This window comes from Pongo pygmaeus, chromosome 1, assembly GCF_028885625.2.
Source record: "Pongo pygmaeus isolate AG05252 chromosome 1, NHGRI_mPonPyg2-v2.0_pri, whole genome shotgun sequence".
NCBI lineage: Eukaryota > Metazoa > Chordata > Mammalia > Primates > Hominidae > Pongo > Pongo pygmaeus.
Window position 1 is genome coordinate 211,555,275 of NC_072373.2, and position 27,160 is coordinate 211,582,434.

General features: G+C 49.5%; 2 protein-coding genes across 5 annotated transcripts in view; one reads left to right on the plus strand and one right to left on the minus strand.

The window, feature by feature from the left end:
• Positions 1 to 2,605: 2,605 nt before the first annotated feature.
• Positions 2,606 to 10,299, minus strand: MRTO4 (MRT4 homolog, ribosome maturation factor). Its single transcript, XM_054503847.2, has 8 exons — positions 10,159 to 10,299; positions 7,184 to 7,242; positions 5,990 to 6,093; positions 4,900 to 4,981; positions 4,522 to 4,589; positions 4,059 to 4,210; positions 3,490 to 3,566; positions 2,606 to 3,362 (listed from the first exon to the last, which is right to left on the minus strand). Exons 1-8 carry the CDS (start codon positions 10,184 to 10,186, stop codon positions 3,213 to 3,215), a joined length of 720 nt encoding a protein of 239 aa, XP_054359822.1. The 5' UTR covers positions 10,187 to 10,299; the 3' UTR covers positions 2,606 to 3,212.
• EMC1 (ER membrane protein complex subunit 1) overlaps positions 10,201 to 27,160 on the plus strand; it is a 33,144-nt gene continuing 16,184 nt past the window's right edge. The window contains exons 1-13 of one of the 4 annotated variants that reach the window (XM_054503809.2): positions 10,201 to 10,602; positions 17,014 to 17,138; positions 18,028 to 18,093; positions 18,336 to 18,429; positions 19,563 to 19,691; positions 20,892 to 21,018; positions 21,588 to 21,737; positions 22,045 to 22,212; positions 22,728 to 22,799; positions 23,173 to 23,235; positions 23,889 to 24,011; positions 24,766 to 24,862; positions 26,160 to 26,282. In XM_054503809.2, coding sequence (XP_054359784.1) covers positions 10,508 to 10,602; positions 17,014 to 17,138; positions 18,028 to 18,093; positions 18,336 to 18,429; positions 19,563 to 19,691; positions 20,892 to 21,018; positions 21,588 to 21,737; positions 22,045 to 22,212; positions 22,728 to 22,799; positions 23,173 to 23,235; positions 23,889 to 24,011; positions 24,766 to 24,862; positions 26,160 to 26,282 — 1,432 coding nt within the window. In that variant the 5' untranslated portion in view covers positions 10,201 to 10,507. The remainder of the gene's footprint in view (positions 10,603 to 17,013; positions 17,139 to 18,027; positions 18,094 to 18,335; positions 18,430 to 19,562; positions 19,692 to 20,891; positions 21,019 to 21,587; positions 21,738 to 22,044; positions 22,213 to 22,727; positions 22,800 to 23,172; positions 23,236 to 23,888; positions 24,012 to 24,765; positions 24,863 to 26,159; positions 26,283 to 27,160) is intronic. The other 3 variants (XR_010127004.1, XM_054503816.2, XM_054503825.2) reach the window with 3 other exon arrangements.

Sequence of the window (27,160 nt, forward strand, 5' to 3'; positions counted from 1 at the left end):
GCCCAATTCTTTTGGGTGGGGTAAACCTGTTCTTAGACGAATTACTTAAGTGGCCAGGTTACCAACACTAGTTATTGCAATGGCCATGTTAAGTATGGTCATCTCAATTTTACATGAGGAAGCTGGCTCAGAGAGGCAATTTCACTTGCGTAGGGTCCCACAGCTACACATGGTAGGGAATGAACGTGGGTTTGACTGAAACTAATGTTTTTCTTTTTGTGGGGACAAGGTCTTTCTCTGTCACCCAGGCTGGAGTGCAGTGGCTTGATCATGGTTCACTGCAGCCTTGACCTCCAGGGCTCAGGCAATCCTCCGCTTCAGTCTCCCATGTAGCTGGGACCACAGGCGTATACCACCACGTGACTAACTTTTGTATTTTTTGTAGACAGGGGTCTCACTATGTTGCCTGGGCTGATCTGTTTTTTTGAGACGGAGTCTAGCTCCGTCGCCCAGGCTGGAGTGCAGTGATGCGATCTCTGCTCACTGCAAGCTCCAACTCCCGGGTTCATGCCATTCTCCTGCCTCAGCCTCCTGAGTTGCTGGGACTACAGGCGCCCGCCACCACGCCCGGCTAATTTTTTGTATTTTTAGTAGAGACGGGGTTTCACCATGTTAGCCAGGATGGTCTTGATCTCTTGACCTCGTGATCCGCCCACCTCAGCCTTCCAAAGGGCTGGGATTATAGGCGTGAGCCACCACGCCCGGCCTGAGCCTGGGCTGATCTTGAGTCTTTGGGCTCAAGCAATCCTTCCATCTCAGCATTCCAAATTGCTGGGATTACACGTGCGAGCCACTGCATCTGGTCTGAAACCTACATTTTTAACCATTAGCCTTTCCTGGGTCCTTGGCTGCCCACCCTGGAGACAGCCCAACCCTGTGTGTAGTGGCAGGGCTTCCATCTCCCTGCTGTCCCTAACCCCCTTCTCCAGCTTGGGTATTATATGGTTATGGCTTCCCTTTAGTGAGCACCTGTTAAGTGCCAGGTCTGCAGGCAAAGTGCTTCACACAATTTCTAATTCAGACAAGTGGCCTGAGAAGTAAAGGAAGTCTGAAGCTGAAAGGCTGGGTGACTGATCCGGGTGTACCCAGCTGCTGAGCAGCAGATGAGTGGCTCTGAAGTCAGCTGTCTACAGCTGAGACAGCGTGGAGGCAGGGCTTTAGAGCCCAATGGTCATGGCTGTTTGCAAGCAGTAATGCAAGCAAATAATGAATAACCAGAGCCCAGTTAGCAGCGGGGCCATGGGTGGGCGGGGCATGATTAGTCGCTGTGCAGCAGAAATGTGTTGGTCTAGCTATCTCCCTTACAGGACATGCATGGGGACATGGTCATCCTGGATGGAGCAACTGGAGAAATTGGCAGCAGCAGAGGAAGGGCCCCTGGAGTTGGCTGTCACAGAGGCCGCTGACCAAGCCTGGCACCTGAACATCCCACTCCTCCTCCAGGTCTGGCTAGAACTGGCTCAGGTGCGGAGGGCACCACCTGCCACCCTTCATTCTCTCCCCCTGGCCAGTTTTGGCCTTAAATGGTTGTAGGCTGCTTTCCCCTCTCAGCCCAGTTTGCAGATCGTCCTCTACACTCCTGCAGTCTTTCCAGTCCTCCTTGCGAGGCCAGAGGGCTGGGCCTGAGCTCTCCTTCAGCACTTCCTGCTGAGGCTGGTGCTTGACCTGGCTGAGGCCTGGGTGAACTTGGTGAATTCATTTCCTCTTCTGCCCGGAGCCTGTTTCCTGCTGTCCTTCCCAAGGGCGTGGTGAGAAGTGGGCGGGAGTAGGAAGTCTTCAAAGAACAGAGGCATTGAGAGGGTGTCAGGGGCACAATGCCGCTGTGAAGGTCACTGCACACCGTGGGATCCAGCCTGACCTCCCAACAGCAGGGCTGGAGGTGGCCCTCTCTTCCATGCATGGCAGGAAAGAGGGCCACTGTACACCCTGAAGCTGATTTACTCTCATTCAAAACTGCTTTCATGAAATACAAATGGAACAATGTGGGCTGGATGCGGTGGCTCACACCTATCATCTCAGCACTTTGGGAGGCCAAGGTGGGTAGATCGCTTGAGCTCAGGAGTTTGAGACCAGCCTGGGCAACGTGGTGAAACCCCATTTCTCCTTAAAATTTTAAAACAGAAAAATCAAAAACAAACAAAAACAAATAGAACAAGGTGGACAAAAATCTACCATTAGAGTCACCAAGAATAAAACCTCCCAGGATGCCGTGGACACTTTAGACGCTGGCTCTTGACTTGCAGTGACGTCACTCTCAGCCCAAGCCTGTCCTCCTGGCATCCATCAGATCCGCAGCCCTGGTTTGGAAGTGTGTGGAGACCTAGGAAGGATACCTAATTTTCCTCAGCAAATCCCTCTGCCAAGGGGTACGCAGGGCTGAAGAGAAACCCCAGTTCTGGTGTGGAGCTGTGCTGTCATGGCAGTCCCAAGGCAGCCAGTGGAAGTTGGCTGACAAGGCAAACTAAGGCAATCCACGCAGAACAAATCCAATGGCCACCCAGGCTGGAGTGTAGTGGCATGATCATGGCTCACTGAGCCTCCAACTCTCAGGCTTAAGCAATTCTCCCACCTCAGCCTCCCAAGTAGCGGGCACCACAGGCACATGGCACCACACCTAATTTTTTTTTATTTTTTGTAGAGATGGGATCTTGCTGAAGTGCCCAGGCTGGTTTCAAACTTCTGGGCTGGGCTCACCGAAGGCCTCTTTTCTAAGAAAGAGCCCTCTCCCTCCTCTCCCTCTTGTCTCCAGGAGAGACATCCTGCAAAGTTGTATTCTTTTTTTTTTTTTTTTTGGGGCGGAGTTTTGCTCTGTCGCCCAGGCTGGAGTGCAGTGGTCCAATCTTGACTCACGGCAACCTCCGCCTCCCGGGTTCAAGCAATTCCCTGCCTCCTACAGCCACATGCCACTATGCCCAGCTAGTTTTTTTTTTTTTTTCTATTTTTAGTAGAGACGGGATTTCACGGTGTTAGCCAGGATGGTCTTAAATCTCCTGACCTTATGATCTCCCTGCCTCGGCCTCCCAAAGTGCTGGGATTCCAGGCATGAGCCACTGCGCCCGGCCCAGAGTTTTATTCTTTACAGGAGGTCAGTGCCCATCACGTTCCCTGTCTACAGACAAATAAAAAGCTGTTCTCTCCAGAGGGGTGGCAGCAGTCCTGATGGTTCAGTGAGACCCAGAAGGTTCCAGGAGACCTTCAGTCCTGAGTCCCTTTCAGTCATCGTCTTCTGAGTCTGACTCTTCTGTGGACTCGGATGCACTCTCTGGCAAGTCGTCTCCCATCTGCTGGAACCTTCCCGACTGTGAATCCCACATGTATTTGATGGTCACCTTGAATTCAGCCATCTCATACCCAAAAAGCTTCTGCAAGAGACAAAAGGAACAAAGAATCAGGAGGAATGAAGGTATTCAAAGTGCAGGGGGGCGTTTTCAGCAGGTAGAGGAAAGCCAGTGCCCCCGCCCGCAACAGCCTGCAAGGCGCCAGACTCACCAGGACGCGAGCCTGCTCTGGGGTCAGCACATCGCCCTCCTTGCATACCTCGTAGTCAGACAGCAGAGTCACCACACCTGCAGAAGAGGGTGGCTCTCAGTTACCTCTGGCCCAGAGGCCTGCAGAACCCTCTCTGCCCCTGCCGCGTTGGGAGGAATCCAGTCAGCCACCTGCCCTCCCCACGGCTCCAACACACACTGGGCAGTGGCTGTCTCCCTGAGGTCCCTTTGATTTGCCGCAGCCTCGACCTCCTGGGCTCTAGTGATCCTCTTGCCTCAGCCTCCCATGTAGCTAGGACCACAGGCACACACCACCATGGCTAATTTTTTGACTTTTTTTTTTTTTTTTTAAACAAGTGCAAGGCCCCTGATGGGCCTCAAGGGCTGCATTTTGACTGTAAGTTACTGTCTGCTTTCACCCCCACTGTGAGGCGTGCATTCTTAGCCCCATTTTCTCATGAGAAAATGGAAGCTTGTAGAAATAACTTGCTCAGCTAGAAAGGGATGAGCTTGCAGGCCTGTGATCTTGGACTCTAGGCTGTGATCTTTTGGCTCCAGGGCTGCCCATACCTCTCTTGAGGGCGGTGGGCAGGCCCAGCTGCCTGAGCTGTGGCTCCATGGAGTGGGGGAACTGCTCCAGGGGCCCTGGATCCAGGCTCACAGTGAAAGCTGCTTTGTTACCAGCTCGGGCGTAGTCCATTTCTGTGTATTTTGTGAACCACCTAAGGGACAAGAGAAGTGGTAGGAGGGGATGCTCCTGGCCACGCCACCAGCCCATGAGTCAGGCTCCCCGAAGTGTCCCGTGGCCCTGGGCCTTCCCCCATCACAGACCTTGGCTGCTGGCCAGCAGCTAGCCCAGAGCACCATGCTGGAGAGGACAGAGAGGGCTGTGGTCCCAGGCCACTAGCTCAGTGAAAGGCTTCCAGGAGCAGTTCCAACTTGATGCCACATATGGAACGAAGTTCCTGCATCATTCCCTCCCTGAAATCCCCTCTCACCCGCCTCTTTCCCTCCGTTCCTCAGCAGTACTTACTCATTCACCTCCTCCTTTGTGCGGTTGGTGAACAGGAGACCCACTTCACCCCTCAACCTTTTGCTGACCTACAAATCAAGAGTGAGGCCAGCTTGGTCACATTAGAGCAGTGGTTCTCTATTAGGCACATTTTTGCTCACCAGGGGACATTTGGCAACGTTTAAAGACGTTTCTGGTTGTCACAGCAGGAAGGAGTGGGAAGCAGGAAGCGTGCTATTCCCTGGGTCCAGAGGTGAAGGGAGAAGCCAGAGCTTTAAGCCAGGCCCTGCTCTCCCTGAGCCTCGGGCCTGCCGATGGCTGGGGGAGGCTGTCACGTGGGAGTAGTGGGCGAGAAGGCAGCTTTGCCTTGGCCCCACCCCGTGAGGACCAGAGACTTACCTGGTGCAGGTTGTCTTTGTATTCATCAGATGGGCTCCGACCCAAGGCCACCATCATCACCTTGTTTTTGCCAAAGAACATCCTACCAAGCAAGAGAAAGAGCATTCTGTGAAGGAAGTGCCCTGCCCTCCCCAACCCTCAGCAACATGCAAAGCAGCTCTGGTCCCCAGTGAGCTCAGGCCCAGGCTGAGCCAGTGGCACCCACTTCTCCATGCTGCCTGGCCACACTGTCCCTACCTCGGGGTCCCTTTCATTATGTTCCCACCCACAGACTCCTGACATGGCAACATTTTGTCTCCCAGCCCATCACGAGCATCATGTACCGGTTCTCTATCTGGATGTATGCGGGAGGCATGTTAACAGCCTGAACCAGAGCTGGTGCGGCAAGAGACCACCACCAGAGCCACCTGCCCCAGGACGGAAACTTGCCATGTGGTTCCTGCATCCTGCTCCCAGGTCACTGTCTGTGTCCCAGTGTCCATACTGACATTCTAAAACTGGTGTGATGCTCCTAAATGGCCCAGAGTCCAGGGTTAAAGGGCCACTTCTCCTGAAAGGACCACCTCTCAAACATCTCCTGAGCAACTGCCAAGTCCTGCCCCTAGGAGCTCAGTGCAAAATCTGCTTTTTTTTTTTTGAGGTGGAGTTTCACTCTGTCACCCAGGCTGGAGTGCAATGGTGCAATCTCAGCTCACTGCAGCCTCTGGGTTCAAGTGATTCTTCTGCCTCAGCCTCCTGAGTAGCTGGGATTATAGGTGCCTGCCACCATGCCCGGCTAATTTTTGTATTTTTAGTAGAGAAGGGGTTTCGCCATGTTGGCCAGGCTGGTCTCAAACTCCTGACCTCAGGTGATCCGCCTGCCTCAGCCTCCCAAAGTGCCAGGATTACAGGCGTGAGCCACCGCACCTGGCCCAAGACCAGCTTTAACAGTGAAAAGGAAGTGCTCTTCAGTGGCAGGTAGCACTTTGTCCTTATTAAGGTGTCAGCAGCATGACCCAGGCACCTAAAGGGTCAGAAATTGCTCCTGTGCTTTGAGAGCAGCCTGGCCGGGTCCCCACTCAGAAGGGCCTTCTTCCCCCTGCCCGCTCACCGGCTGTGCTTCCAGGCGTTCCGGATGTCCTTCAGCTTGCTGTTCCTCATGTTGGCCACAGAGAAGATGAAAAGGTACTTGTAGGTGTCTACACATTTCCGAAGCTGTGGGACAATTCACGAGGCTCTGAGTTCAAGCAGCAGCATACGATGGGCACTACTCTGGCCTCAGATGGGAATGAATCTGCTCTAGCGCCCTGACAACTATGGAAACTGGAAGAACTGGAGGCCTCTAATTTGGTTGTCTCCTACCTCCATTACTGAAATTAGGATCCCTAACCACAGGGGAGGCTGAGCCATGGATCTACACCCCACGGCCTTTTCCAGGTCTCTCACTTATCTATGACCAGCAGTGGAACTGATCATCAACTGTTAACCTAGAAACATTCACCCACACTAGGAAGGGTCCTGCTACATGGAAACACATGGAGCCTCACTGTTATAAGGGGAGGCAGCTGATCGGTACTGCTCTGCACATGGTGCTAGCCAAAGCCACCATGAGGCGGCCTCTAGGAGTGGAGTCATTGTGCAGGAGGAGACTGTTTCACCCAGCCTGCAGCCCAGGTTGGCAGGTCAGAAGCTGTACAGACAGTGGGTTGGTGCAGTCACCTACACCTGGTAAATCTCCCAGCTCTTTTTTTTTTTAAAGACAGGGTCTCACTCTGTTGCCCAGGCTGCATACAACCATGTCCAGCTAGTTTTTTTTTCTTCTCTTTTTGTAGAGATGAGGTTTTGTCATGTTGCCCAGGCTGCTCTTGAGCTCCCAGACTCAAGCTATCCGACCCACTTGGCCTCCCAAAGTGCTGGGATTCCAGGCGTGGCCCACCGTTCCTGGCCTCCTCCTGTTTTTTGACATTGGGCAGGCTAACAAACCTCTGTAAGCTTCAGTGACCCCAAATGCAAAACAGCAACATCATCACCTAGTACCCACATCAAGGGATGTTATGAGGATGGAGTGGAATAACGCATAAGAAACACAGTGCAGGACAGGGCACAGAGTACAAGCTAGTCAAAGCTGGAAATCATCACTATGGAAGTTTTTGCTGGTGCTGCTGCTGGAGGAAAAAGGCCTGGATTAGCAGCTCGGAGATTTTTCTTTTTTTTTCCCCACTAGTATGCTCCCCGGGCCAACAGTCCTATACCTACCTTTATAAACCAAACAATCGCAAGCTCTAGAAAAAGAACAACCTCTTACCTCTTCTATCAGGTTTTGTTTCAATTCCAAGCCTTTCTTGGCAGTTTTGGTTAAGGAGACTAATAAAAACAAAAACGAGAGAGATGATGAGAGACCAATCTAAATGCATTGGAGACTTATTTTCTTCTCCCCTTTGGCAAAGAGCACTCAGTTGGATGCAGCCATTCTGAAAAAAGGCAGCAAGGCCTTTGTGGCCATCATTTCTGGCACACAAAGCCATTCCCAGGGCCCATGGAATGCCTACTCATTAGCATTCCTGGGCCTGAAGATCCCTGGATATAACTCCTGCTATTTAGACAAACTAGGCCTTTCTTAGCCCCTAAGGCTGACCCAAAACACTTGATTGCAGTGTGGGGGTGGAAGGTGTTCCTGCTGCTAGAAGTGCTCTCAGTAGCAGACCTCACACCTGCTGGCTGAGGCAGACCCCTGTTTTTTTTTTTTTTGACATGGGGTCTCACTCTGTCACCCAGGCTGGAGTGCAATGGCACGATCTGGGCTCACTGCAGCCTTGAGCTCCTAGGCTCAGGCAATCCTCGCACACAGGACTACAAGCACACACCACCATGGCCTGCTAATTTTGGCTGGGACCACAGAAATGCACCACCATGCCCAGGTGAGTTTTGTATTTTTTGCAGAGATGGCTTTTGCCATGTTGCCCAGGTTGGTCTTGAACTCCTGGGCTCAAGAGATCTGCCTACCTCAGTCTCCCAAAGTGTTGGAATCATAGGTGTGAGCCACCATGCCTGGCCCCTTACTGCTCTTGACCATGATGCAGAGGCCACTCTAGCTGGCCTATGCTGTGCAACCATGAGGCTGGGGACTGAATCTCCTGATATGTATCTGCACTTCAGTATTGCAATTTGGACCCAAAGACGCAGCAACACCTCTCTGGGGAGGAACATGTACCTCTACTGTAAAAATGGCTGGGGCCCAATTTGCCCTCTACCCACAGAGTTTGGCATTTGCCAGACCTGACCCAGGCCCCCTCCACAGAATCAAATCGTTCCAGAAACACTTAACAGAACTCCAACTGCAAAGCTCCGGGCGCCTTCACAAAGGGACCCAGGCCTCTCTTCTTTAACCTGCCCGGCACTCAGCTCCTCTTAACGAGGTACCACACAGACAAAGACAATGACATCGGTCAATGGTAAGTGGAGCAGAGGAGGGCAAACGAAATATAGCAGGCCACTTCCCGTCATTTCCACTGTTATACCTTTGGCTCAAGCCAGCATCACCCTCTCTTGGATTAATGCTGGGCTCACTGCTTCCATTCCTGCCCTCTGCCCTGTCTTCCCCAACTATTCTCACCAAGGCAACCAGAGTGACCCTTTATAAGTAAAGGTAAATCACATGGGTCCTCTGTTACCCAATTCACCTGGGCAGGAAAGCCAATGCCTTGCCAAGGCCGAGGAAGTCCTGCCCTCTCTGCCTAATCCCCTCCCCCAACTCTATTTGGCTCCTGCTCCAGCCTCACTGGCCTCTTGTCCCAAACATGTCATATCTGCTCCCATTTCAGAGCCTTTTCACTTCACGTTCCCTCTACTTGGAACAGCATTCTCCCAGATAATTCCACAGCTGCACAATTCCACAGGTTGCTCGCTTCCTTTCTTTATTTTCTGCTCATTTGTCACTTCATCAGTGAGACCTTTCCCGACCACATTATATCACCATCTCTTCACCCCATTTTCAATCTGATGTTTAGCATTTTGTGGAATGTGTTTCTCCTAAAACGTTAGGCTCGATAAGAAACAGGCTTTCCTTGTAACTGCTGTATCCTCCAATGCCTAGAAAGTGCCAGACCCCTAAATATTTTTGAATATTCCAAGGAGCCGGGTTGAGAGGCCACCACAGCAAAGGTGGTCAAAAATGGTCTCTTGAGAGGTGCTCAAGTCGGGTGTAGTGGCTCACACCTGTAATCCCAGCACTTAGGGAGGGTGAGGCGGGAGGGTGGTTGGAGCCCAGGCGTTCGAGACCAGCTTTGGCAACACACTGAGAATCGTGTCTATAAAAAATAAACAAAAAAACCTAGCTAGGTGTGGTGGCGTGCGCCTGTAGTCTTAGCTACTCGGGAGGCTGAGGTGGGAGGATTGCTCAAGCCAACGAGGTCAAGGCTGCAATGACTTATTTTATTTATTTATTTTTGAGACGGAGTCTCGCTCTGTCGCGCCCAGGCTGCAGTGCAGTGGCGCGATCTCGGCTCATTGCAACCTCCGCCTCCCAGGTTCAAGCGATTCTCCCGCCCCAGTCTCCCAAGTAGTTGGGATTACAGGCACCTACCACCATGCCCATGTAATTTTTAGTATTTTTAGTAGAGAAGGGGTTTCACCATATTGGCCAGGCTGGTCTGGAACTCCCAACCTCAGGTGATTCGCCCGCCTCGGCCTCCCAAAGTGCTGGGATTACAGGCGTGAGCCACCGCATCCGGCCTGCAGTGTTATGATCGCGCCACTGTACTCTAGCCTGGGCAACAGAGCGAGACCCTGTCTCAGAGGGGTCCTATTAACTGACAACTAAGAAGGCGCAAGCCATACGAAGAGGTAAGCATGCCAGGCAGAAACAACCGCAGACACACACACGGGAACAAGCCTGTGCTGAAAGAAGGGAAAGGGGAAAAGCAGCCAGGGTGGCGGGAGCGCAGGAAGAGAAAAGGCCGAGGTTGGCAAAAGTGGGCCGAAACGGCACCAGGCACAGCCGGGGACGGTGTTCAGGAGCTGCCTCCCAGCCCAGTGGGCCTTGCAAGAGCACTTGAAACTAGGCAAAAAGAGTCTCCGCTCCCCGGACCCGACCAGGCGTCAGCCCCCTCTGGCGGTTTTACAGCCCCGAAGCCCCCATTCCAGCTCGCAGCGAGGCAGCGGAACACCTCGAGGATGTCCTGGCGTTCCAATCTGCGTCCCCGCCGCCCCGAAGCCCTCACCGCAGGCTGGGCAGCCAGCCCACGGAGCTCCACCCAGGGTCCTGACGCCCCTTTCGCCCACCTTTCTTGTCGCGCTTGGATTTGGGCATCGCGCTGAATCCACGTGCGGCGGAAGACGGTGCACCCCGTTAGGACCGCGGCGGCGCGGGGGCCTCTGGGACGGCCCTCGGGGGCTGCCCCTCGCGTGTGCCTGACCCAATGTGCACTGCAGCCTGCCTCTCCCTGCCGAGCCGTCGCCTGCGCTTTCTCCCGCGCCTGTAGAGCGACTTCCCGCGTGCCGAGGCCGTCCCCGAATCCCGAGCGTCCGACCGAGGGCCTCGCGCGCGGTCCCAGCTCTTTGGTCCCGCGGAGGCGGAGCCCGCGGCGCGGTGCATGCCGGGACGGCGGTGGGCGGTGCCTGCGCTCGCATCATGGCGGCTGAGTGGGCTTCTCGTTTCTGGCTTTGGGCTGCGCTGCTGATTCCTGTGGCCGCAGTCTACGAAGACCAAGTGGGCAAGTTTGATTGGTGCGTACGTGTGGAACATATTCGAGAGATAAGTGGCTGTTTCCCTAGTACCTGTCTCCTACCTGCTAAAGGTTGTCATGTAACAGGATTCGCCGCATAATTTGCAGGACCCAGTACAAAATGAAAGCGTGGGGCCCCTTGTTAAAAAATTATTAAGGATTTAAAGTCTTCGGAAGCAGAGCTTTAAACCAAGTGTTAGGGGTCCTTCTAAGCTGATCCTTGTGTGTAAGCCGGACCTGCCATCCAGGCATGCTTGGGGTGCCGGTCAGAGGTCACCGATCCCTTCCTCCCTCGTCAGGTTCCATTTTTTTGACTGTGAGGTTTCTGGTCTACCAGGTGTCAGAGATCGCCAAGCCGTCAGTGAGCTTTAATTCCTACTCGAATTGGTGTCTTGTAGGCATGTGAACAGGAGCTTTTGTCTTCAAAGTCCTAAACTGAGTCTTTTGCCAGTTCTCATCAACTTATTCTGGCCCTGGGCTCCGAGCAGGATTGCCCAAAACACTAAGCAGCTAGAATATGCCATTCATTCATTCATTCATTCACCCACCCACGTCTTCCTTAAGGCCCTGGAGTAGCTTGCTTTTGTTTGAATTTTACCAATTAAGAGTTGTGTGATCTTGGGGAAGGTGACTTAACCAGTCTGTGCCTTGGTTTTTTTGTCTGTAGAATGGGTTTACTAAGAATCCGTTATCTCTTACAGTACTTGTGAGAATGAATGAGACAATCCCATTAAATTACTTGGCACAATGCCTGGCTCATTGAATTCAGTCATTAAATGTTATCTGTTATTATTGCTATTTACACTTTATTCTTCAGGGCCCAGCTCAGATTTCTCCTCCTCTGAAGTATTTTCTGTCTTGGAAAAGTTGATTCGCATATATGTTGAGTACCTGTTATGCCAGACAGTGTGACAAATACAACATAAGTTACATTTTTAATGATGTGCACGACTGTTCACAATGTCGTATGTGTACGTTACACGTATATATCGGGTGATATGTGTATCTAATTTTGCAGAATACTAGATATATGCAATTTTCTTAATTTTCATGAATGAATGAATGAATGAATGGCATTTCCTAACTGCTTAGTGTCTTGGGCAGCTCTGCTCTGAGCCCAGGGCCAGGTTAGGCTGATGACGGGGGAAAAGGACTCTGTTTAAGACTTTTTTTTTTTTTTTTTTGAGACAGTTTCGCTCTTGTTGCCCAGGCTGGAGTGCAATGGCGCTATCTCTTGGCTCACCACAACCTCCGCCTCCGGGGTTCCAGCGATTCTCCTGCATCAGCCTCCCGAGTAGCTGGGATTACAGGCACGCGCCACCACACCCAGCTAATTTTTGTAATTTTTGGTAGAGATGGAGTTTCTCCATGTTGGTCAGGCTGGTCTCAAACTCCCGACCTCAGGTAATCCACCCGCCTAGGCCTCCCAAAGTGCTGGAATTACAGGCGTGAGCCACCGCGCCCAGCCAAAACTTTTAAAAATTTTTTGAGACAGGGACTCATTCTGTAGCCCAGGCTGGAGTCCAGTACTATCATGGCTCACTGCAACTTCGACCTTACAGGTTCAAGTGACCCTCCCACCTCAGCCTCCTGAGTAGCTGGGACTACTGGTGCACACCTCTCTAGTTTCTTTGTATTTTTGTAGAGACGTGGTTTTGCTATGTTGCCCAGGCTGGTCTTGAACACCTGGGCTCAAGCGATCTGGCTGCCTCCGCCTCCCAAAGTGCTGGGATTACAGGTGTGAGCCACTGCACCTGGGCTACAGTTTTCAGATTGAAAAATAAACGAAGACGTACAGGTATGCATCACTTAATGATGGGAATACATTCTGAGAAATGCCCTCTTGTGCAAACATTGTAGCGTGTACTTATGTAAACCTAGATGGTTTAGCCTACTACACACCTAGGCTGTATGGTATAGCCTATTCTTCCTAGGCTACAAACCTGTACGGCATGTTACTGTACTGAAAACTGTAGGCAATTGTAACACAATGGTAAATATTTGTGTATCTAAACATAGAGAATGTATGGTAAAAATAGGATATGAAAGATAAAAAATGGTACACTGGTATAGGGCACTTAACATGAATGTATCTTGCAGAACTAGGAGTTGTTCTGGGGTTAGTCAGTAAGTGGGTGGTGAGTGAATGTGAAGGCTTACGACATTACTGTACACTACTGTGGACTTTATGAATACTGTGCATTTAGACTATACTAAATTTATATAAGATATTTTTCTTTCTTCAATAATCTTAACCTTAGCTTAATGTAACTTTTTTACTTTACACACATTTTATTTTTTTAATTTTTGACTTTTGTAATAATACTTAGTATAAAACACAGACTTTACAGCTGTACAAAAATATATTTTTAAAATTTATTTTTGACATGGGATCTTGCTATGTTCCCCAGGCAGATCTTGAACTCCTGGACTCAAGCAAGCCTCCTGCCTCAGCCTCCCTAGCAACTGGGATTACAGGCATATGCTATCATGCCTGACTTAATAATATTTTTCTTATATCTTTATTCTATAAGCTTTTTCCTACAATACTAAAATTTTTTTTTCAGTCTTAAACTATTTTGTTAAAAACTAAGACACAGGCCAGGCGCAGCGGCTAACATCTGTAATCCTAGCACTTTGGGAGGCTGAGGTGGGTGGATGGCTTGAGCCCAGGAGTTCATGAGCCCAGGAGTTCAAGACCAGCTTGGGGCTGGGCGCGGTGGCTCATGCCTGTAATCCCAGCACTTTGGGAGGCCGAGGAGGGTGGATCACGAGGTCAAGAGATCAAGACCATCCTGGCCAACATGGTGAAAACCCGTCTCTACTAAAAGTACGAAAATTAGCTGGGTGTGGTGGCACACGCCTGTAGTCCCAGCTACTTGGGAGGCTGAGGCAGGAGAATTACTTGAACTCAGGAGATGGAGGTTGCAGTGAGTTGAGATCGCACCACTGCACTCAGCCTGGCAACAAAGCGAGACTCCATCTCAGAAAAAAACAAAACAAAACAAAAAACAGCTTGGGCAATATGGCGAAACCCCATTTCTTCAAAACATACAAAAATTAGCCGGGCATGGTGGTGGGTGTCTGTAGTCCCAGCTACTCAGGAGGCTGAAGTGGGAGGATCACCTAAGCCTGGGAGGTCGTGGCTGTGGTGAGCTGTGATGGTGCCTCTCTACTCCAGTCTGGGTGACAGAGTAAGAGCATCTCAAAAAACAAGCAAACAAAAAACAAAGACACAAACACATTAGCCTGGGCCTAAATAGGGTCAGCATCATCAATATCACTGTCTTCCACCTCCACATATTGTCTTACTGGCAGGTTTTCAGGAGCAGTAACGCCCATGGAACTGTCATGTGTGATAACAATGCCTGTTTCTGGAATACCTCTTTTTTTTTTTTTTTTTTTTTTAAGGACAGAGTCTTACTCTGTCGCTCAGCCTGGAGTGCAGTGGCATGATCTCGGCTCACTACAACCTCCACCTCCCGGGTTCAAGTGATTCTCATGTCTCAGTCTCCCAAGTAGCTGGGACTGCGGTGCACACTACTATGCCTGGCTAATTTTTGTATTTTTAGTAGAAATGGGGTTTCACCATGTTGGCCAGGCTGTTCTTGAACTCCTGACCTCAGGTGATCTGTTCGCCTCTGCCTCCTGAAGTGCTGGGATTATAGGCATGAGCCACCGCGGCCTGCTTGGAATACCTCTTGAAGCACCTGCATGAGACTATTTTACAGTTAATATTCTTTTAATAAGCAGAAGGAGTACTCTAACCATAAAAAGTAGATACATAAACCAGTAACATAGTCATTTATTATCATTGTCAAGTATTATGTAGTATACATAATTGAACATGCTGTACTTTTATACAGCTGGCAGTACAGTGGGTTTGTTTACACCACCTTCACCGCAGAGGTGATTAATTCGACTGCAATGTTATGGCAGCTACAATGTTACTAGGCGATAGGAATTTTTCAGCTCCGTTATACTCTTGTGTGACCACTGCTGTGTATGCTGTATGTGCTATCCATCATTGACTGAAACATCGTTTTGCAGTGCATGACTGTATAGTCAAATGTTAAAAGTATATGTACAAAGCTGGGCACAATGGCATGCACCTGAAATCCCAGCTACTTGGGAGGCTGAGATGGGAGTATTACTTGAGCCCAGGAGTTCAATCCAGCCTGGGCAACACAGTGAGATCCCATCTCAAATAATAAAAAGTGTATCTATAGTGGTTGTATTAGTTTTCTCAGGCTGCTATAATGAAATACCATAGACTAGGTGGCTTAAACAATAGAAATTGATATTCTCACAGTTCTGGAGGCTGGAAATTCAAGATCAAGGCATTGGCAGGTTTTGTTTCCTCTGACGCCTCGCTCGTTGGCTTGCAAAAGGCTGCCTTCTTGCTGTATCCTTACTTGGCCTTTGCTGTGCTTACACATCCCTGATGTCTCTTGCTCTATTGGATTAAGGCCTCACCATTTTGACTTTGTTAAAACATAATTACATTTTTAAAGGCCTTGCTGTCAAATGCTGTAATATTGGTGTCATATTGGGGGATAGGGTTTCAACACAGGAATTTTTGAGGATACAATTCGATCCGGAAGAGTGATATATTAGATTTTAAAATTTTTATTATTTATTTATTTTTTATTGTTTTGAGACAGAGTCTTGCTCTGTCACCCATGCCGGAGTACAGTGGCATGATCTCGGCTCACTCCAACCTCCGCCTCCAGGGTTCAAACGATTTTCCTGCCTCAGCCTCCCAAGTAGCTGGGATTATAGATGCCCACCACGCCCAGCTAATTTTTGTACTTTTATAAGAGACGGAGTTTTACCACGTTGGCCAGGCTGGTCTCAAACTCCAAACCTCAAGTGATCGGCATGCCTCGACCTTCCAAAGTGTTGAGATTACAGGTGTGAGCCACTGTGCCTGGTGGATATTTTTAAATTGTTATAAGTGTTCCCCCCACCCACCCATTTTCTGTAATAAGGAGGCATTACTTTTATATCTAGATAAAACAACACTATTTTATTTACTTATTTATTTGAGACAGAGTCCCACTCTATCGCCCAGGATGGAGTTCAGTGGCACGATCTTGGATCACTGCAACCTCTGCCTCCTGAGTTCAAGCCATTCTTTTGCCTCAGTCTCCCGAGTAGTTGGGATGACAGGCACATGCCACCACACCCAGCTAATTTTTGCATTTTTAGTAGAGATGGGTTCTAACCAAGTTGGCCAGCTGGTCTCGAACGCCTGATCTTAAATGATCCACCCACCTTGGCCTCCCAAAGTGCTGGGATTATAGGCGTGAGCCACTGCGCCTGGCCTATTTATTTTTTTGAGACAGAGTCTTGCTCAGGTTGGAGTGTGATGGTGTGATCTCGGCTCACTGCAGCCTCGACCTCCTGGGCTCAAGCGATCCTAATCGAGAAAATTATTAGCCGCACACGGTAGGCTACCAAGTACAAAGGAGGTGCTTGCTCTATGCTGTTAAGAAGTGCTGTGATCTCAGTCGGGTGTGGTGACTCACGCCTGTAATACCAACACTTTGGAAGGCCGAGGCGGGTGGATCACTTGAGATCAGGAGTTCGAGACCAGCCTGGCCAACATGGTGAAACCCCATGTCTACTAAAAATACAAAAAAATTAGCGGGGCGTGGTGGCAGGCGCCTGTAATCCCAGCTACTTGGGAGGCTGAGGTAGGAGAATCGCTTGAACCTGGGAGGTGGAGGTTGCAGTGAACTGAGATTGCGCCATTGCACTCCAGCCTGGGGGACAAGAGTGAGACTTCATCTCAAAAAAAAAAAAAAGAAAGGTCAGGTGCCCTTTTGGGTGTCACTTATCCGAAGGTAAATATGTGCTTCCATTTAGAAGGAAGAATTAGTATTATCTATTAGGAGGTAATTTTCTTCTCTTACTCTCTTTGCATCTGACTACATTGAATGGAAATCTTGCTTTTGGTCAGAGCTCTTCACTAACAAACACTTTTTTTTTTTTTTTGAGATGGAGTTTTGCTCTTGTTGCCCAGGCTGAAGTGCAATGGCGCGATCTCAGCTCACCGCAACCTCTGCCTCCCGGGTTCCAGCGATTCTCCTGCCTCAGCCTCCTGAGTAGCTGGGATTACAGGCATGCGCCACCATGCCCAGCTAATTTTGTATTTTTCGTAGAGACAGACGGGGTTTCTCCATGTTGGTCAGGTTGGTCTCGAACTCCTGACATCAGGTGATCCGCCCGCCTCGGCCTCCCAAAGTGTTGGGATTACAGGTGTGAGCCACTGCGCCCGGCTAACAAACACTTCTTATATGTCCTAAAATGAATGTGATGGTGATAGCCCTGTGATTTTTTTTTCCGGAGCATTTTGTGGAATGGTGATTTTAGCTCCTTACGGTCCCCTGTACTCTTTTTTTCTCAGGAGACAGCAATATGTTGGGAAGCTCAAGTTTGCCTCCTTGGAATTTTCCCCTGGATCCAAGAAGTTGGTTGTAGCCACAGAGAAGAATGTGATTGCAGCATTAAATTCCCGAACTGGGGAGATCTGTGAGTGAACTGGAAACTGTGTCTACTGGCTGCCTCAGGGACGAAAGGCTTACCATTGCCAACTCTGTCTGGCTGATTCCTGAATAAGGGACATGTTGGCCAAAAGATGCCTCTCCTAGTGGATTCTGATACTTTTTTTTTTTCAGTCTTACCATCTTTGAATATTTGTATGTTCCTATAACTGACCTTTGTGGTTTATTCTCTCAGCCTGAATCCTGAGTGTCCTTAAATAAGATATTGCTACAAGCCCAGGTGGGAGGATCACTTGAGCTCAGGAGTTCGAGACCAGCCTGGGGATCACAGTGAGGCCCCATGTCTAAAATTTAAAAAAATAGGCATGGTGGCGTGTGCCTAGATTCCCAGCTACTTGGGAGACTGAGGTGGGAGGACTGCTTGAGCCCAGCAGGTTGAGGCTGCAGTGAGCTGTGATCATGCCAGTTCACTCCAGCCTGGGCAATAGAGCAAGACCTTGTCTCAAAAAAAAGATGCTGCTGCAAAAAACACATTATTCTACTTCGCAGTAAACTCTCAGATACCCTCACTTAATTACCTACACTGGCTGGATGTTTTTAGGCACTAAAATAAGGGAAATAGAATTTATAATCACTATTTTTCTTGTGAATTGGATGGATTTTATTAATCTTATTGTTGTTTGTTTATATGTTTGATGGGGTGGTAGTGGGGCCTGGACAGTAGTGGTCCCTCTTAACCCCTTCTACCCTCATTACCCCGTGAATGGGACTGGATCACTGCCAGTTAGCTATACTCCTTCACTCCCTCGAAATAAAATTGGACATTGCTGTGCAAATGAAGAGCTCTTCATTTTTCTCTTAGTCTTCTGGGTTGCCACCTTTTGTTCATAGTAACGTCTAACTTTCATGTCTCTCAGTGTGGCGCCATGTTGACAAGGGCACGGCAGAAGGGGCTGTGGATGCCATGCTGCTGCACGGACAGGGTAAGCAGAGTCCTCCCATGTCTCCATTGTGCGGCCAGCTCCCTGTCCCATTCCTTGGCTCCTTGATCTGTACAGGGTCTGGTAGGGAATGGAGACGGGGGACTCCTGACAGTGAAGGACAGGTACCTGTTTAACATGTATTTGCATCCAGAAATCAGAGGTGAGGCCACTGCTCACAGTGGGACCTTAGGAGGCGACAGAGCAAGTGGGAAATGACTTCACCACGATCTTTTCTTTTCCAGATGTGATCACTGTGTCCAATGGAGGCCGAATCATGCGTTCCTGGGAGACTAACATCGGGGGCCTGAACTGGGAGATAACCTTGGACACTGGCAGGTAGGGGAGAAACTGGATTTTATCTTGACTGAGTTAAAGGCTTTACCGGAACACAGATCTGCATAGACAGCAACTCTGGGCTTTTGGCTTTTTCCCAGGGACTACTGAAGAGCCAGCCATTGAGTGCCCATTGTGGATATGCTTGCTCAGCCAACATGTATTGAGCACCTGTTAGTTGCAGAGTTTCTAGGTGCAGTGTTTGTGCTTGTGCTTGAATGCTGTTCCTAATTTCACTGTGATTCGTGAGTTTTGCAATGTTCCAGATATAAGAACATAATATAAAACTTCCACTGTTTAGTTTTGTTTAAGGAACAGCCTGACCTATCGTTACATCTTTGCTAAAGTTGTTTATTTTTATTTATTGAGTTTTTTGAGACATAGTTTCACTCTGTCACCCAGGCTAGAGTGCAGTGGTGCGATCTTGGCTCACTGCAACCTTCGCCTCCCAGGTTCAAGCAATTCTCATGCCTCAGCCTCTCCAGTAGCTTGGATTACAGGCATGTGAACCACACCTGGCTAATTTTTGTATTATTAGTAGAGACAGGGTTTCACCATGTTGGCCAGGCTGGTCTCGAACTCCTGACCTTGTGATCCTCCCACCTCGGCCTCTCAAAGTGTTGGGATTACAGGCATGAGCCACCGGGCCCGGCCCCTAAAGTTGTTCTAATGATAGGGTCATTTCTATTAGCTTCTACATTTTCTGATAGTAATTCATTTGGTAAACACGTGCTGAGCCCCAGGTGATGAGGACACATGGGACTGTGAGACAGTTGCTGTCATCGAGGATTCCGCTGTCCATTGGGAGGCAGGCAGGTAGCACAGTAATGACAGCACTGTCTCATGGGTATGTGGCAGAGGGTAGGTCCAGTTGCTGTGAAGTCCCAGGGGAAGGAGAGAACAGCCCTTAGGAGATGTGGATGGTTTCAGGGAAGCAAGCAGTGTGGCCAAATGGTTGCAAGTGCAGAATCTCAAGTTGACTAACAAGAGGCAGAGCCAGGGTTAGGATCCAGCTGTGTTTGACACCAAAGCCTGTTTTCTTACCCACTAAGCAACAGTGGGTACTGTTCTGAACTGTCTCTTCCAGCCTGAGGCTCTGCAGGTGCGGGCTGCTCTCAACCTGTACTTGTGCTCAGTTTCCAGGCACTTGGGCTGGTTGGCCTGCAGGAGTCTGTAAGGTACATTGCAGTCCTGAAGAAGACTACACTTGCCCTCCATCACCTCTCCAGTGGGCACCTCAAGTGGGTGGAACATCTCCCGGAAAGGTAAGGCTGCCTGCTCACAGGCAACAGCTGCCTCGTCCTACTTTCTAGGAGCTCCTCTTTCTCCTTGAGGGACCCGAAGCATTTGCTTTAACCCAGGCCTGTCTCTTGTTGGTGTTGCATGGAGTGTGTTGCACTCAAAATATCTTGAAGGCTGTGAGTATGGGTGAAACTCCGGAGTATGCCCGGAGTTTCCTTTGCACTGAGAAGAACACTCTCAAACTGGGGTGCTAGGGCGAGCCATGCTACGGGAGCCACTCACTCACTCATGGTTGTGGTACTTTGCACCTTCTGACTTCTAGTTCAAGTTCTAGTTCTAGTTCTAGTTCTGACTGAGCCTTTCGTTCATATTAAGAGTTAGAACAACTCAAGAAGACCCAGGGTAGGCTGAGTGAGGTGTGAAATGGTTTCTCAAGGTCCTGCTGGTAGAAAACATCAAAATTGGGAAGGAACAAGAGAGAAGGAACAAGAGAAAAGGATCTACTTAGATACCCTGTGGCCATTTTCAAAGTTTAGAGCAGGACTTAAAACTTCAAATTCTGGCCTGGCACGGTGTCTCACGCCTGTAATCCCTGCACTTTGGGAGCCTGAGGTGGATGGATCACTTGAGCTCAGGAGTTCAAGACCAGCCTGGGCAACCTCATCTCTACAAAAAATACAAAAAATTAGCCGGGCATGGTGGTACATGCTTGTGATCCCAGCTACTTGGGAGGCTGAGGTGGGAGGATCACCTGAGAATCGGGAGGTAGAGCTGCAGTGAGCCGTGATCGCACCACTGCACTGCAGCCTGGGTGACAGAGTGAGACACTGTCTAAAAAAAACACAGCCAAGAAAATGCTATGAGGCGGGTTATGAAATATCCATGAGCAACACTGGCTGGATGGGAGCTGCAGTGCACCTGGCCTGCCTGGAGGGGGCAGCCTTACCCACCTGATTGGTGCTCTGCATTTAGGCCTAGTGTTGCCACGTCTTCTAACCGTAGGAAAATTTAGAAATCTGATTGTGAAGTATAATATCTTCTAAATGTTGACAACTAATTCAAATTAAGAACAACAACAACAAAAGCCCCCAAACTGTGTGAGCCAAACAAAACCTATTTGGGAATTACTAGTTTGTGACATCTGGCTGAGGCCCGGCAGCCCCTAAGGATAATCCTGTCCTGGGTTTAAAGCTGACACTGCGGTTTCTTCTTCCCTCTCTTAGTGACAGCATCCACTACCAGATGGTGTATTCTTATGGCTCTGGGGTGGTGTGGGCCCTCGGAGTTGTTCCCTTCAGCCATGTGAACATTGTCAAGTTTAATGTGGAAGATGGAGAGATTGTTCAGCAGGTACAGGAGGGTGACAGGAGCCTGTGAATAAGGTGGGGTTGGGGGAGACTCGATAGATTTCTTTGTACTGGGGAACAGGGAACTTGGCTGGGCAGATGCAAAAGCTACTTATGCTCCCTCATTCTGGTCACTTGCCAGCTGCCTTCCCATTAGGCCTCTATTTAAAGTACTCATATTTGCATGTGTTATCTTCTGGGGTGGCTAAAAAATTACATAGATCTAGTCCCTGCCTATAAGTATCTTACAGTGCTGTGAAATCACAGTAGGACACCACATATGGCAAATATAGTAAAGAAGTGCTGATTCTGAAGTGTCAGGTATTTAAAATTATCGGGTATATTTTTCCAGTGACCAGAAAGAAAATCCTGATATTTTTTCCAACTTTGAAGGCTCTCAGGAGGTTGGAGGGTGGGGCTGCAGGGGACAGGAAGAACTCCTATACAACCAATCATGAAGAACCTTTGAGCTTAGGACCCCCAGTGGGATGCTGGCAGCAATATTGCTGTTGGGCTGAGAGGGAAATGTAAAAATCTTTCATGAGCTTCCTGTTAACGATGACTTTTCTGTAGGTTAGGGTTTCAACTCCGTGGCTGCAGCACCTGTCCGGAGCCTGTGGTGTGGTGGATGAGGCTGTCCTGGTGTGTCCTGACCCGAGCTCACGTTCCCTCCAAACTTTGGCTCTGGAGACGGAATGGGAGTTGAGACAGATCCCGCTGCAGGTGAGAGGCTGCTACTGCTTCTGGCCTGAGGCATTTCCTGCGGGGAGTAGAAAGTTTGGCATGATTCCCCCGAGGGTCTTTCTCCCAGACTCTTCCTGAGCAGTGGAAGCCATTCAGGCCTCTGGCTGAACTGGTATAAGAGGAAATCGGTCACTTTCCCCTTTGGGGAACTTGAACTGGAGCATTTGGAGCCACCTGCCATGGCCCAGTTACTTCCCCTGGTAAAGTAGGTCAGAGAGTGTGAGCCTGGGATGGGTCAGGGAGTCGTCAGCTGTTAGCCATTATCCTTCTCCTTCTTGCCTTCCAGTCTCTTGACTTAGAATTTGGAAGTGGATTCCAACCCCGGGTCCTGCCTACCCAGCCCAACCCAGTGGATGCTTCCCGGGCCCAGTTCTTCCTGCACTTGTCCCCAAGCCACTATGCTCTGTTGCAGTACCATTACGGAATCCTGAGTTTGCTTAAAAACTTCCCACAGGTAACTGCAGGCAACATGGTTTGCTAGGATTCAGGAGATCTCTCCAAGACATGGATGCTAGAAGGCAGTGTTTTTGAATCTGGAAACGTTTGCTCTTAGGCCCAAGATTGATGACACCTTCCCATAAATGGTTTGAGAGGGGGTAGGTAGCCTTACCGTAGAAATGGTATATTTCCTTCTGAGTATTACAAAGGCTCTTTAGAGCAAAACTAGGGCCTTCCTTAGTCCAAAGGAAATATGGGGACATAAATGAGAGCTTCCCCGTAGATAGTAAGAACAAGCAGCATGGGATTTAAGATTGACCTGTGCCTGCGTTGGAGGTAGGGAGAGTTCTTTTTTCAGCTGTAGATGCAACTGAGGCCTCCCTCTGCTCTTAAGTGCCTGACCATTCTGCTCCAAAGTGGGGAGCACTTTCAACTCTAAGGCCAAGGGCCTTCCCTGGAGAGGCGACCCTCTGTAAGGCAACTGGCTAGTACTGGTCCCGTTTAGGAGCTGATGCCTTGCTTTTCCCCCAGACTGCCCTAGTGAGCTTTGCCACCACTGGGGAGAAGACAGTGGCTGCAGTCATGGCCTGTCGGAATGAAGTGGTGAGTATTGAGAACAACAGTCAGCACTTGGGATTTTCCTTCCTGGTCTCCACTAGGAACCCTGAAAATCAGAAGTCTGGGCACATTGGCCTGGTCAGTTTGAACCCAGGGGGCAGGAGGCCGTTGAGAAGTGAGGTCTTGCCTCACCTATAGAGCTTTCTGCGTACCCCATTTCTCCCCAGGAACGAGACCCTAATGTGATGACCTTACTTTCATATGGGGCTATTAAGGGTTGAATAGGCTTGGTGGGCAGGGGTGAGAAATGAGCTTTGTCTTCTCTCAAGTGCTAAGAAGACAAAAACAAAAGCTTCATTTCAGTGACTGGGAAGTGACCCTTTGGCTGAATTTTCTCCTGTCCTTCTCTTTCTCATAGCAGAAAACTAGCAATTCTGAAGATGGGTCAATGGGGAGCTTTTCGGAGAAGTCTAGTTCAAAGGTAGGGTGTGGCACTGGGCAGTATGCCAGACCTAGAGACACAGGAGGCCACCAAAGAGAGTTGGGGGAACAGCTTTGGTTAGGAGCAGGTCCTAGAGTTCCCAGCTTCAAATGGGGTTTCCTAAGTACTGTAAATTAAATGATGTTTCTCTTAATCTCATTTTACTGGGAGATTAGGAAGTAGAATCTGTAGAGTCTGTTCCTAGCCACTTTCTCCTCTGGGCCTCAGCGTCCCCATTTCTTTCGGGATCCTGGCTGGCACAGTTGAGTAGTAATCTGTGCGGTTACCCTGTAGCAGAGGCATGAGCCCCTGGCTGGAGGCATAGGTTCCTGCTGTGGCTTCCATCTAAGCGTTTCCCTGCCTCCTGTCTTGCTCAGTCTTACCTTGCTCAGCCCTACCTCTCTCAGAAGTCTCTGCTACTCTGTACTGGCTTCCAAGACAAGTATGGTAGTTGTAATTTCGTTTATTTACTCAGGCACCTTATTTTTGCCTTAGGATTTAGCTCGCTTTTCTCTTTTATTCTCCTTTGCATATATTTCCCCTTCTGGCCTGGCTCCTTCTCTAGGGTATTTGCCCCTAATCCTTGGACTTCCTTTGGTGGGCTTTGCTTTCGGGGGATACCTGTAGTTGACACGTGCTGTCTGTACTCCTAGGACTCTCTGGCTTGCTTCAATCAGACCTACACCATTAACCTATACCTCGTGGAGACAGGTCGGCGGCTGCTGGACACCACGATTACATTTAGTCTGGAACAGAGCGGCACTCGGCCTGAGCGGGTGAGAGAGAGCCTTTCTTTGCAGACTGTCCTGTGGGCTTCTCAGCACATGGCTTCCTTTCCTCAGGGTCAGGTCTTAGCCATGGGGCTTGGATTAGGCTCTCTGAACATGTGTTCTAGTGCAAATCACAGGAAGGCGGGTATTATTTACGCCAGCTCATCATTGTGCACCAGGCACTGTTCTAAGCTTTTAACTTACACATTAATTGATTTAACCCTCCGAACACTCTCATGAAGCGGCTGTTCCTGACCTGGTTTTAAAATGATTCTGTGGCCTGGTGGGATCGAGTACCATAGCCAGAGTCACTGAGCCAGTAAGAGGTGTCACTGGGGTTCAGATTCAGGTCTAACCCCACAGCCTGGACTCCTCATCACTACCCAGTATTGCCTCTGTGTGCATCTGCTTGCGTTCCTCAGCTGCTTGGGCTGCGGCTTCTTCGTTTCTAAAGCAGAAAGTCTAATCCCGGCCTCCTGCTCACTTTGTGGGGTGTGATTAGAGCGTGGATGAATGGCGTGGTACCCGTGGAGTACTCAAGTTCTTCCATGGAAAGGTTTGGGAGACCCCAGCATCATTGTGTTGGCTCCTAAGAATATGTATCACTTACTGGCATCCAGATAATAGCTACCTTGTTTAGACATCAAATAATGCCATGGCCTGTACCTCTGTTAAGTCCAGGCTTTGACTCCTGGGGTCTGGTGCTCTCAGAGGCATTTGGATCCTCATTGACTACACTGGTCTTGACTGTGGCTTACAGCTGTATATCCAGGTGTTCTTGAAGAAGGATGACTCAGTGGGCTACCGGGCTTTGGTGCAGACGGAGGATCATCTGCTACTTTTCCTGCAGCAGTTGGGTAAGTAGACCTCATTCAATCCATTTTATTTCCCCAGGCCTTCCAGTGTGTTCCAATCAGACTGTTTTTTGCGAGGCTGCAGGTTTCTGGAAGAGATTCAAGTGGAGTGTGCCCTGAGTGTTTCGTTCATAGCCAAATGTCACCTGCTTTTTTTTTTTTTTTTTTTGGAGATAGAGTCTTGCTCTATTGCCCAGGCTGGAGTGCGGTGGCATGATCTCGGCCCATTGCAATCTCCACCTTTCGGATTCAAGCGATTCTCCTGCCTCAGCCTCCTGAGTAGCTGGGATTACAGGCGCTGATTTTGTATTTTTAGTAAGAGACAGGGTTTCACCATGTTGGCCCAGGCTGGTCTCAAGCTCCTAACCTCAGGTGATCTGCCCACCTTGGCCTCCCAAAGTGCTGGGATTACAGGCATGAGCCACTGTGCCCGGCCCCGTTACCTGCTTTTGAAAAATAACTTGGCATTCTCGGTGGGATACAGAACTTTCCTCCCTTGACCTATTGATTCCAGCCCCTTGCTCTGCCATTTCTCCTTTTATGCAAGAGCTTGTAGTAATCCCTGAGTCAGCAAGAAGAGTCTGTCTAGAAAATCTGGGAGACAGGCTTAGCTTTTTTGTTCATTTATTTATTCATTTATTTATTTATTTTTTGAGACAGGGTCTCACTGTTGCCCAGTCTGGAGTACAGTGGCGTGATCGTAGCTCACTGCAGCCTCAATCTTCCGGGCTCAAGTGATCTTCCCATCTCAGCCTCCTAAGTAGCTGTGACTACAGGTGCTCGCCACCATGCTTGGCTAATTTTTTGATATTTATTTATTTATTTATTAATTATTTTATTTTATTTTATTTTGAGATGGAGTCTCGCTCTGTCGCCCAGGCTGGAGTGCAATGGCACGATCTCGGCTCACTGCAACCTCCACCTCCCGGGTTCACGCCATTCTCTTGCCTCAGCCTCCCAAGTAGCTGGAACTACAGGCGCCCACCATCACGCCTGGCTAATTTTTTATATTTTTAGTAGAGAGGGGTTTCACCATGTTAGCCAGGATGGTCTCGATCTCCTGACTTCGTGATCTGCCCGCCTTGGCCTCCCAAAGTGCTGGGATTACAGGCGTGAGCCACCGTGCCCGGCCCTGATATTTATTTTTTGTTGAGATAAGGTTTTGCCCTGTTGTCCAGGCTGGTCTCAAATTCCTGGGCTCAAGAGATTCGCCCACCTTGGCCTCCCAAAGTGCTGGGATTACAGGCATGAGCCACTGTGCCCAGCCCCAGGCTTAGCTTTGTAAAAATGTTTCCTGTAGCAGGGAAGGTGGTGCTGTGGAGCCGCGAGGAGTCCCTGGCAGAAGTGGTGTGCCTAGAGATGGTGGACCTCCCCTTGACCGGGGCACAGGCCGAGCTGGAAGGAGAATTTGGCAAAAAGGCAGGTATGAACCTAAGAGGTTGGAGCTGCAGAGTTGCTGGAGGGGCCAGTCTGGAAATGACCACAAGAGACACCGTATCATGCATCTCTGGCTTCCTAGGCTTGGCAGATTGCTAGTCTTTTCTGAACGAGCTCTGTGATGAGGTTCCAGTGCATTCATGGCCATATGGTTTATGAAACCATTCTTTTCTGTGAAAGAATGAACTGTGAATCCTTCTAGGGAAAGCTAGGGAAAAATCCCTCTAGGGAAAGCTGAGGGAAAAAAGTCTTTTTTTTTTTTTTTTTTTTTTTTGAGACAAGAGTCTCGCTGTGTCACCCAGGCTGGAGTGCAGTGGCACAATCTCGGCTCACTGCAACCTCTGCCTCCCGGGTTCAAGCAGCTCTCCTGCCTCAGCCTCCTGAGTAGCTGGGATTACAGGCATGCGCCACCATGCCCGGTTAATTTTTGTATTTTTAGTAGCGACAGGGTTTCACCATGTTGGTCAGGCTGGTCTCAAACTCCTGACCTCATGATCTGCCCGCTTTGGCCTCCCAAAGTGTTGGGGATTACAGGCGTGAGCCACTGCGCCTGGGGGGAATAAAGTCTTAACTTAGTATTGTAATAGCTACCATTGCCTGTGTACTAAAAATTTGCCAGGCACCTTATACTCATTGTCCCTAAAGCAGCAGCCACATCTGTCTGGAGACACGATTGGGTTGATCTGGGTATTGTGGAAACAGCCCAGTGCCCTCTAAAGCTGGCCATGGTCCCAACTGCCAGGATGAACTTGATTCACTCTGCTCTGATTCAGTCCTGCCCCCTGCCCTCTCTCTTCTGTCCATTCATCCAGCTCTCCAACGGATAGCTATTGAGGGCCTGCTCTGGACCAGGCACTCTGCTAG